The sequence below is a fragment of the Narcine bancroftii genome, chromosome 11 (genome assembly GCF_036971445.1).
Source record: "Narcine bancroftii isolate sNarBan1 chromosome 11, sNarBan1.hap1, whole genome shotgun sequence".
Taxonomy (NCBI): Eukaryota; Metazoa; Chordata; class Chondrichthyes; order Torpediniformes; family Narcinidae; genus Narcine; species Narcine bancroftii.
In genome coordinates this window covers 5798045-5810453 of record NC_091479.1, presented here as the reverse complement: position 1 = coordinate 5810453, position 12409 = coordinate 5798045, and the positions used below count along the sequence as shown (strand labels likewise).

Genomic DNA, 12409 nt, shown 5'->3' with positions numbered 1-12409 from the left:
ACATGGTTGACAAAAGGACCTGCTCCTGTTCCACACTGTTTTATGTTCAGAATTTATTGTTTTGCGGTAGCGTCACAATGCAAACATTCATACAAACTACCTAGCAACAATAAACTTAAAAATGGTTAATAGTTCATTCAGGGATCTGATGGCAATGGGGAAGAAGACGTCCTTGTGCTGCTGGGAGCTCGTCTTCAGGTTCCTGCACTTTTTTCCTGATGATAGCAGAGTGAAGAGGGCATGGCCAAAGCAGTGGGGTCCTTGAGAATAGAGGCTGCTTTTTAAGGCACTACCTCTTGTAGATATCCGTGATGGAGTGAAGTCTGGTGCCTGTGATGTCGCAGGCCAAGTTAACAACCTTTGGAGCTTTTTATTGTCCTCTGTGTTGGCACCTCCGTACCAGACAGTGATGCAATCAGCCAAAGTGCTCGCCACGGTACATCTGTAGAAGTTTGAGAGTCTTCGGTGGCATACCAAATCTCTTCAAACACCACAAAGTATAGCCGCAAGCGAGCCTTCTTCATGATTGCATTGACATGGAGGCTCCAAGACAGATCCTTGGAGATATTGACACCTCGATAAGGACTGGGTCGTGTTCCCCTGACTTTCCAGTGAAGCCCTCAATCATCTCCTTGGTTTTGCAAAATTGAGTGCAAGGTTGTTGTCATGACACCACTCAATGAGCTGATCTATCTCCCTCCTGTTACACTTCCTCATTGCCACTTGTGATTCTGCCGATAGCTGTAGAAGGTAGACAATAAACTAAAATTAGATTGACTGCCCTCTCCTGACGAACATCTACACTAATATCTGCAAAGGTATGTTGTTATAATGTTTCTTTCGGGACATGAGTGACCCTCACTAGAAGGATGGCTGCAGTCATCAAAGCTGGGCCAGAATCCAGCCGGAGGTACACCACCTACAAAATTAATAATAATTCCATTTTTTTGTATTTTTAAAAGATATATACATCTTTATCAATAAAGTTTATTATGAAATCAAAATTTTGAGGTAGTCAGCACACAAAAGAATCAACAGAAACTAGAGCAGCAAATGAAACCACAAATATTTATGTAATGCTAATTCAGAATCCACCATCTGTTCCAAACAAACACAGGCCTGGGATAGAGAATTCCGAAGATTCACAACCCTCTGAACTTCTTCCTCATCTCTGTTTGAAATGGGCTGTCCCTTTATTCTGAAACTTGGCCTTTCATTTTGGCTGAGACATTTTCTCAGCATCTACTGTGTCAATCCTCCTCAGAACCTTCTGTTTCAGTATAATCACCCCTTTCTTCTTTGAATCTCCAATGAGTTCAAGATCATCCCCCCTTCACTCTGCCTTGTCACCTCTGCACGATCTCCAATGAAATTCTTGAGAGGCCAAAACTGTGCACATCACTGGCTCCCTGTAAAGCTGCAATAAAACTTCTCTACTCTTGTATGTCAACAAAGGGGGATTTTCCATTAGCCTTTCTACCATTAGGTTTGGAAGAATGTCACTCAACCACGCTGTATCAGAAGGTATGTACAACAACCATGGGACATATTAGAAGTGATGATCTTGATGCAACAAGTTTTGCAGCATTTTTATAGGAAGCAAGGTATTTAAAGGGTGTTGGGAGAGGGAATTCTACAGTGTAAAGCCAGGGGTCTGAAATCTACTTTAAACATTTTCTCTCCCATAAAGGAGGTTACAGCATGCATTATAGGAAGGGTCCAGAGGGTAATTTGGATACTTCCTCCAATGTTGGTAGCTAAATACCGTATTTTCCTGATGAGATACTGGCTGGGGTAGGTTGTTCGCAGGTGAGATCACTTGCCTCAGCTGAATTTGCACAACTTGGAATTCAAAAAAATCTGGCCATGTCACTCATCCTGCACTTAGGAGCCTCAAGACGGATCCCCAGCCAATAAACAGATACATTCAAAGATGCATCCTGCGGTTCTCTACCCAGACCAGGATGGCTATTTACACAAATGCAACTTTTCAGTCACCCTCCTCAGAAGGCAGAAAGGAGTTTGAAAAAGGCTACACCCCCAGCAAATAAGTTGAATGATCATCGGAACTCTTTTCCAGGTTTTTCCATTAATTTCAGTCAGATTTCTAAAATTGTTGAAAATTATCTATAAATTGTTTACATATTTGAAGCAAAAAAAAAACTACGAGGCGAGCAAAACCAATTTTGCTTGTTGTAGCAAAAGTCAAGCACATAATCAATGGGAGTGAATGGTCTCTTTCCCATTTGTCGATGTGGGCACTGCTTGTGAAAATACGCTAAACGAGTCACAATGTAGTTGGAGAGATGCTTCCCACAATGCTCAAATTATCTAATCTCAGGGAAAAAAATTATTAAAGGTGTGATTAATAATTTAAAACTTAATTCAAATATTTAGAACCAATTCCACAAAGTACTCAAAAAGTTCTTGAATGAGGCTGGTTGCTTGGATAAATGAAGCTCCAACAACACAATCAAAGATAAAGGAGCCTATTTCGTTGGCACGGCATCAGCCATCAGAAATATTCAATCCCTCCAACCACAATGCGCCTGCCATGTACCAAGTCTCCTGCAGCTTTTTAGCGCAGGACGACGGAACCAAGTGTATGGGAATTCCATCTGCGACACTTTCATCTGAGACATACACCCAACCTGGCTTGGAAACACATAACTAATATCACTGGGACTAGATCCTGAAGATTCTAGCAACACCGTGTGGGAATTCCTTCTGCAGGCCATTTGCAACAGAAAGCTGCTCACCCCCATATTCTGGAACATAATAATGAAGAGGCATATATGCCGGCCTTAAATAATAAACAAAAACCCTGAAATATCAGGTGGTCATGCAGCAAAATGGAGACTTTGAGAAGCAAATACCTCAATCAACCGAAAGGTTTCTCAACTTGGTAACTCCTAAACCAAAGTATGTTGAAAGTACCCGCCTGTAGTCTGTTACCCAGTTGACTGTACTTATGAGCACGCAAGTACAAGATCCAGGCTTATTCCACAGTGCATCACTGAATGAATGCTGCATTGTTGGAGATGTCATTTTCAGATAAAACAGATTGCTCAGTTGAACATAGAAGTGTTCTTCTCACTGAGCGGCCAACATTTATTTACCAGCTAACATGAGAGAATAACGAGAGATCATTTGGCCATTATATCATGGTCTGCAGAGTTATTCTGTGCATTAGCTGCCCCATTTTCTCATTGATGGCCAGATAAATATTTATTCTTTTTAATTGTTGAAGCACCAGGACTGACCCCAACCTGACCCAAAATGTTTCATCCCATCTGACTGGACAGCACCACCAGCCTGACTACTAGTCCATTTCCAGACCAAAGTCCATGCTTCTCCTCACTGAACAAAGAAAAAGGCTGTTCTTTATCCACTTGGCCAACAATCAAGATCAGAGGTTTCTTGACAAATTAATTGGAAACACATGTTTTAACCAGGATTCCTGAGAAGTGGGAATGTGAAACATTTAAGAAATCAGTAATAGGACACAAACCCATTGGTATTCCTGTCACTCAGAAAACCTGTTAATATTCCATCTCCAGGTTGTTATTGGGCTCTTCAATGGAGCATCAACACCTTGGAATGGAACAGCTGCAGCTTGACATACAATCACAAGAGGTGTGTGGTTCTACTCTGTCCCTGCACTCACAGGCAGAATACATGCCAGAAAGATTCTCACAGCTTCCACATTCATCCCGATACACTTAATCTGGGCCCGAGAGCGGACACTGCATTTCACCCCAGGGAATGAGTGGTATTCTGCCAGACACAGGCATACTGTCAACCTACGCATCAGCAACACCATACTGTGACAATAAATGGTGTTTAATCAGTTACAATAGGCCTTTCAACCTGCAGCAACCAGGTAGCCCTCCTCGGACCTGGGTGAGATTACTGGGCAGTCCTGGTCCTTTCAAACTTCAGGCTAACTTACCTGCTCGATCGATTTAAGGGGGAATCCCACCCCTACGATGACATGGAAAGTGACGCATCACGCACTCACCGGAAGTCAAATGGCTCAGTTCTAACGGCGGATGGGAGTGGCGTATGGACGGTGGCTCTGTACCAATGCAGAGGATTAACAAAGCAGGCTAATATTTCGAACATTGTTGTCAGTTGCAAGCAGTGGAGGAACAACAGCAACACTGAGCAAATGAAGAGATGGATGGAGGAGGACAAGGTCGAGGAGAGCCAAGCTGCTGCTCAGTGACGCACACAAACGCTGACGTCACCCGATTGACCGGGTAAGCTATTTTGTCCTTTCAGATCGGTGGAGGACACCCCAATAAGTTTCCCAGGGTTCACAGACCACCTCCGAGGTAGGTCTAGATCCGGGACAATTTTGACCAGGCTTGCTCAGTTAGGGCTTTTCAAACTGCCCAATCCCCGGGTGATTCACTGGGGAAATTGCCCAGTTAAACATATTTTACAAGGAAATTTTAAATAGCAAAATGATTAGTGATGGGGAGAAGTGCCAAACAGGTGCTTGATTTCTTTCACTCATGAGCTTGCCCTTTTCTGCTTATACCTGACGAGGGACCCAGGTACGAAACGTTGGTTACCCTTTACAGTACTTGCAACGGAAGCTGCATGACCTACTGATTTCCTCCTATACATTTGTGCATTGCACTCGACTCCAGCATCTGCAGACTTTTCTGTTTAACTCCAGTGATTTCTAGACATTAGTCCTGGGTAGAAGCATCTCAAACACTTGAAGTGTATTTCATCTGAGAAGCAACAGTTCACATAAATGCTAACACTACAAATGCATAGAAACAATTACACAATGAATGTATAGACTGAACTATGTAAGTCATAGACTTGTTTTGTGTATTCCTTATTTATATTTTTGGGAATAAAATTTTAATTTTGAAATTTAAAAAAGTCTTCGGTAAGTCAGCTGAGAAAAGATCAGACTCAAAACGGTCACTTCAACACATATCAAAATGCCTAAATACCAATGGGAATCATTCCTGACACCTGTCTCACTAACTTCCCTCCATGCTGCCAAGAAAGGCCATGGCAGCTTTCAATTCATAGATACCAAAGATGATCAGCTGAGGTCCAGAACCACAAGACCTGATGAATGGTGACTGTATTCTCTCAGCAATTTCTAAAACTAACGAGACATTCAGGAAGGGACAGCAAATGCTGGAATTTGGAACAATGAGCTTCAGGAGGAAGTGAATGAGGAGTCGTGCTGCATGGTTTCAACCCAAAACACTGACTCTCCATTTCTCTCTACAGACTCACTGAGTTCCTCCAGTTACATGTTTACTGCTAAAGAAAATAATGAGCTTGGAGATACACAGTAGAGTTCAGTTGGTGGAATCTGAAGCCAAACTTGATCCACTGAAGGAACTCTGTGGCTCAAGCAGAATCAGTAGGAGCAAAAGAAGATTTTTTGTCAAAAAGATGGACCATTCTTTGTCTAAGCCAAATCACTCAGCATTATCATTTCCAAAAACAAAGCAACATCTCTTCCAGCTTTTACACTACAAGGTGCCCAAATGATTATTGATTTTAAATATCAGCATGAAACCCTGGAACCCCAATTCCTACAAGGTGCAAGCATTACCAACAAAAAAGCTTTAGGACTGCCTCATTTTGCCTATACCTCCAAATCTTTCATTACAAACTGATCCCAAGCCAGCTTCCTTCACCCATATTTTTCCTGAAAGTTGTACAGTATTTGTCACCCCAAGGCTAGAATTTAAGTTTGGAAGGAGACTAGCTTCAACTGTGTATTTCATTGGCTGAAATTAATAACTTAATCTCCACCACCCCACTGTTGAAATTAACCAAAGTTTTATGACAAGTTAGAATATTCCAAGACTTTGCATCCAATTGCCTGAATGTGCAATAACAGGAATAACTAGAACTCAACAAATATCACAAGGGCTCCCACACCCAGCACAATTGATGTGATTAGGGACAGTGAGGGCATTGAGATCAGATTCAAAACTGCACCTCAAGGATGATCTTCCTGCTATATACACAACTGAGACTATTACAGCACGGAATTATTACCTGCAAAATTGTCCTCAAAAGTAAACTGAACAAAAATATGAATTATTTCATTTTTAACAACTGTAAATGAGACACAACAGATATGATGACAAAAGGTCATCGACCCGGATAATGGAAAAATTGTACTTGGTGTTAATTTTCAATTTCGCAAGATGTTAATGTTTCAAAATACAAAATCCATCCACACAATTCAACTAACATTCACATTAAATACTCTTAAAGCAATTTCTGAACAAGTTCAAAAACAAATTTCAGAACTCTTTTTGATTCACATTTGCGTGGTTTTCTCATTTCTATTTTCTGCCAATTTAAAAAAAATATTTTCAATCTTATTCTTCCCTCAATGTTCAGGTTTTCATACCCATTTAATTTTCCAATTTCTCCCTTCATACCCACCATTGGACATATTTCCCTATCCCTCATGTGCTATCCCTTCACTTTCACCACAATCCTCCCACCTCCTGCTCTCCAAATATTCCCTCACTATCCCATCATATCCTTATGTTAACCCAGCACCCTTCTCCCCCACCCATACATTTCCTTTGGCGACCATACAATAACTCGCATTCTTTTACATCTTTCATTGCCCCAATCTCCCAACCCTCTAGGAGACCTAATGTAACCTTACTATTCTGGTATTCACTTCAAAACCTTTCCAGTCACACTCAATTACCCACCACCCCCCTCATTTTCCATACTTCCATTTCCCATTCATGACAGACCCCCGTCTTCAGTCTACTCTCATTTCCAGTATTCACCCAATCACCCTGTCCCAGGACTTCAGGATTCTCATCATTCATTGGTAATCCCTCTATCCAGATGGTTCCCAACTTCTTTCCCCACTCATATACCACCCTAAGTAATTCCTTACAAACCACAAAGCACCTATGGCATCCCTGGCATCTATGCCAAAGGTGCTCTGTGGTTAGTAAGGGATTACTTAAGGTGGTGTTTGAGTGGGGAAAGAAGTTGAAAATCACTACTTTATGCCCAGTCTCCCTCGTGCCTGACATTTCCCAATTCCTCATCTCGCTTTCCATTCACAATCTCCCCTCCTCATTACTCCCATCGTGCCCTGCATCCAACCTCGACCATGGGGAGATTTCCCCTCCTGTCAGTGCCTTCATCCCTGCTCCGCAACTGTGCCCGATCCCAGGAAAGAGAGTCCCGGCTTCCTGGCAGCCACCGCTCTCCCACCAATGCCAGGCTGCTAACTGTTACTGAGCCCCAGGCTCTCCCCGCACACTTCACCACGCCAGGATACTGCCTTTACTTGAGCCCTGGGACCACCTTTTCACGTTGGGATTCCGCCACTACCTGAGCAACAGGAACCCCCTCCCTCACGCCATGATACTGCCTTTAGCTGAGCTCCGGCACTCCCCTCCGTCCTCACGCCGGGATCCCGTCTCTACCTGAGCCCCGGGACCCCTCCCCCTCACGCCGGGATCCCACCTCTACCTGAGCCCCAGGACCCCTCCACCCCACACAGGGATCCCACCTCAACCTGAGCCCCGGGACCACCCCCTCCCTCACGCCGGGATCCCCCCTCACGCCGGGATCCCGCCTCTACTTGAGATCCAGGACCCCCCCTCACACCGCGATCCCGCCTCTACCTGAGCCCTGGGACCCCCCCCCCTCATGCTGGGATCTCAACTCTACCTGAGACCCGGGACCCCCCCTCACTCTGGGATCCCGCCTCTACCTGAGCCCCGGGACCCCCCCCCTCCCTCACTCCGGGATCCCGCCTCTACCTGAGCCCCGGGACCCTCCCTCACACGGGGACCCCCCTCCCTCACACGGGGACCCCCCCTCCCTCACACGGGACCCCCCTCCCTCACACGGGGACCCCCCTCCCTCACACGGGGACCCCCCTCCCTCACACGGGGACCCCCCTCCCTCACACGGGGACCCCCCTCCCTCACACGGGGACCCCCCTCCCTCACACGGGGACCCCCCCTCCCTCACACGGGGACCCCCCCCTCCCTCACACGGGGACCCCCCCTCCCTCACACGGGGACCCCCCCTCCCTCACACGGGGACCCCCCCTCCCTCACACGGGGACTCCCCCCGCCCTCACACGGGGACCCCCCCGCCCTCACACGGGGACCCCCCCGCCCTCACACGGGGACCCCCCCGCCCTCACACGGGGACCCCCCCTCCCTCACACGGGGACCCCCCCTCCCTCACACGGGGACCCCCCCTCCCTCACACGGGGACCCCCCTCCCTCACACGGGGACCCCCCCTCCCTCACACGGGGACCCCCCCTCCCTCACACGGGGACCCCCCCCTCCCTCACACGGGGACCCCCCCTCCCTCACACGGGGACCCCCCCTCCCTCACACGGGGACCCCCCCTCCCTCACACGGGGACCCCCCCTCCCCTCACACGGGGACCCCCCCTCCCCTCACACCGGGACCACACCCTCCCCTCACACCGGGATCCCCTCCCTCCTCTCACACCGGGATCCCCCCCTCCTCTCACACCGGGATCCCGCCTCTACCTGAGCCCCGGGACCCCCCCCCCTCCCCTCACACCGGGACCCCCCCTCCCTCACAACGGGATCCCGCCTCTACCTGAGACCCGGGACCCCCCTCCCCTCACACCGGGTTCCCCCCCCTCCCCTTACACCGGGACCCCCTCCTCACACCGGGATCCCACCCCTCTCACACCGGGATCCCGCCTCTACCTGAGCCCCGGGACCCCCCCTCCCTCACACGGGGACCCCCCTCCCTCACACGGGGACCCCCCTCCCTCACACGGGGACCCCCCTCCCTCACACGGGGACCCCCCTCCCTCACACGGGGACCCCCCTCCCTCACACGGGGACCCCCCTCCCTCACACGGGGACCCCCCCTCCCTCACACGGGGACCCCCCCTCCCTCACACGGGGACCCCCCCTCCCTCACACGGGGACCCCCCCTCCCTCACACGAGGACCCCCCTCCCTCACACGGGGACCCCCCCTCCCTCACACGGGGACCCCCCTCCCTCACACGGGGACCCCCCCTCCCTCACACGGGGACCCCCCTCCCTCACACGGGGACCCCCCCTCCCTCACACGGGGACCCCCCCTCCCTCACACGGGGACCCCCCCTCCCTCACACGGGGACCCCCCCTCCCTCACACGGGGACCCCCCTCCCCTCACACCGGGACCACACCCTCCCCTCACACCGGGATCCCCTCCCTCCTCTCACACCGGGATCCCGCCTCTACCTGAGCCCCGGGACTCCCCCCCTCCCCTCACACCGGGACCCCCCCTCCCTCACAACGGGATCCCGCCTCTACCTGAGACCCGGGACCCCCCTCCCCTCACACCGGGTTCCCCCCCCTCCCCTTACACCGGGACCCCCTCCTCACACCGGGATCCCCCCCCTCTCACACCGGGATCCCGCCTCTACCTGAGCCCCGGGACCCCCCCTCCCCTCACACCGGGACCCCGCCTCTACCTGAGACCCGGGACCCCCCCCTCCCCTCACACCGGTTTCTCCCCCTCCCCTCACACCGGGATCCCCCCCTCTCACACCGGGATCCCGCCTCTACCTGAGACCCGGGACCCCCCCTCCCCTCACACCGGGTTCCCCCCCTCCCCTCACACCGGGACCCCCCCTCCCTCACACCGGGATCCCGCCTCTACCTGAGACCCGGGACCCCCCCCTCCCCTCACACCGGTTTCTCCCCCTCCCTCACACCGGGATCCCGCCTCTACCTGAGACCCGGGACCCCCCTCCCCTCACACCGGGTTCCCCCCCTCCCCTTACACCGGGACCCCCTCCTCACACCGGGATCCCCCCCTCTCACACCGGGATCCCGCCTCTACCTGAGCCCCGGGACCCCGCCTCTACCTGAGCCCCGGGACCCCCCCTCCCCTCACACCGTGATCCCCCCTCCCTTCACACCGGGACCCCCCCTCCCTCACACCGGGATCGCGCCTCTACCTGAGACCCGGGACCCCCCTCCCCTCACACCGGGTTCCCCCCCCTCCCCTTACACCGGGACCCCCTCCTCACACCGGGATCCCCCCCTCTCACACCGGGATCCCGCCTCTACCTGAGCCCCGGGACCCCGCCTCTACCTGAGCCCCGGGACCCCCCCTCCCCTCACACCGTGATCCCCCCTCCCTTCACACCGTGATCCCCCCTCCCTTCACACCGGGACCCCCCCTCCCTCACACCGGGATCCCGCCTCTACCTGAGACCCGGGACCCCCCCCTCCCCTCACACCGGTTTCTCCCCCTCCCCTCACACCGGGACCCCCCTCCCCTCACACCGGGAGCCCCCTCCCCTCACACCGGGACCCCCCCCTCCCCTCACACCGGGAGCCCCCTCCCCTCACACCGGGACCCCCCTCCCCTCACACCGGGACCCCCCTCCCCTCACACCGGGACCCCCCTCCCCTCACTCCGGGATCCCGCCTCTACCTGAGACCCGGGACCCCCCCCTCCCCTCACACCGGGTTCCCCCCCTCCCCTTACACCGGGACCCCCTCCTCACACCGGGATCCCCCCCTCTCACACCGGGATCCCGCCTCTACCTGAGACCCGGGACCCCCCCTCCCCTCACACCGGGTTCCCCCCCTCCCCTCACACCGGGACCCCCCTCCCCTCACACCGGGATCCCGCCTCTACCTGAGACCCGGGACCCCCCCTCCCCTCACACCGGGTTCCCCCCCTCCCCTCACACCGGGACCCCCCCTCCCTCACACCGGGATCCCGCCTCTACCTGAGACCCGGGACCCCCCCCTCCCCTCACACCGGTTTCTCCCCCTCCCTCACACCGGGATCCCGCCTCTACCTGAGACCCGGGACCCCCCTCCCCTCACACCGGGTTCCCCCCCTCCCCTTACACCGGGACCCCCTCCTCACACCGGGATCCCCCCCTCTCACACCGGGATCCCGCCTCTACCTGAGCCCCGGGACCCCGCCTCTACCTGAGCCCCGGGACCCCCCCTCCCCTCACACCGGGACCCCCCCTCCCTCACACCGGGATCCCGCCTCTACCTGAGACCCGGGACCCCCCTCCCCTCACACCGGGTTCCCCCCCCTCCCCTTACACCGGGACCCCCTCCTCACACCGGGATCCCCCCCTCTCACACCGGGATCCCGCCTCTACCTGAGCCCCGGGACCCCCCCTCCCCTCACACCGTGATCCCCCCTCCCTTCACACCGGGACCCCCCCTCCCTCACACCGGGATCCCGCCTCTACCTGAGACCCGGGACCCCCCCCTCCCCTCACACCGGTTTCTCCCCCTCCCCTCACACCGGGACCCCCCTCCCCTCACACCGGGAGCCCCCTCCCCTCACACCGGGACCCCCCCCTCCCCTCACACCGGGAGCCCCCTCCCCTCACACCGGGACCCCCCTCCCCTCACACCGGGACCCCCCTCCCCTCACTCCGGGATCCCGCCTCTACCTGAGACCCGGGACCCCCCCCTCCCCTCACACCGGGTTCCCCCCCCTCCCCTTACACCGGGACCCCCTCCTCACACCGGGATCCCCCCCTCTCACACCGGGTTCCCCCCCTCCCCTCACACCGGGACCCCCCTCCCTCACACCGGGATCCCGCCTCTACCTGAGACCCGGGACCCCCCTCCCCTCACACCGGGACCCCCCTCCCCTCACACCGGGACCCCCCTCCCTCACACCGGGACCCCCCTCCCCTCACACCGGGACCCCCCTCCCTCACACCGGGACCCCCCTCCCCTCACACCGGGACCCCCCTCCCTCACACCGGGACCCCCCTCCCCTCACACCGGGATCCCGCCTCTACCTGAGCTCCGGGCCGCGCTCAGAGCCGCGAGCGCCAGCAGGAGCCGCAACCGGTGCTCCGCCATCCCCCGCCGCGGGCCTGCGCCTGGGTCCCCCGCTGGTCCTGGCCGCCGGGCAGGAGAAGCGGCCGCCGAAGCCGCCGGGCAGGAGAAGCGGCCGCCGAACAGAGCGGAGCCGAGCTGCGAGCGGCCGCCACTCGCGGACAATACCCAGCATGGACGGGGCTGCTTGCAAAACCCGGCCTGGAATAACGCCGCCCGCCGCAACCAAACCCGTCACGGAATCCCCACAGTGGAGCGGATGGACATAGCACTGGCAAAACCCGGCCTGGATTCCAGTCACCACAGCAACTGGTCTCGAATCAATGCAACAAAACGAGGAGTCCAATTCTGGAGCAAAGAAATGTAAAAGGATGCCCTCAGGAACAGGTCCTGCCCCAATGTTAAATCTTCTCTTTCAACAGATATTTCCTGGGCTCCTGAGCATTTCTGTTTCCAGTTCAAATCCCGATTGGTCCAAGAGTAAAGAGGAGGAGACTTGAGTGTTTCGGGACCTGGAGTGCAGTGGATGAACTGGTGAAAATGAGGGTGGGTTGA

At 54.6% G+C, this 12409-nt stretch overlaps 1 protein-coding gene across 3 annotated transcripts in view; it reads right to left on the bottom strand.

Moving 5' to 3' along the window:
• Positions 1 to 12066, bottom strand: part of LOC138745394 (neogenin-like) — a 176446-nt gene extending 164380 nt beyond the window's left edge. Inside the window, exon 1 of one of the 3 annotated variants that reach the window (XM_069902386.1) lies at positions 11815 to 12066. In XM_069902386.1, the coding sequence (XP_069758487.1) occupies positions 11815 to 11878 (64 nt within the window). In that variant the 5' untranslated portion in view covers positions 11879 to 12066. The remainder of the gene's footprint in view (positions 1 to 11814) is intronic. The other 2 variants (XM_069902385.1, XM_069902384.1) reach the window with 2 other exon arrangements.
• Between the last annotated feature and the right edge of the window lie 343 nt (positions 12067 to 12409).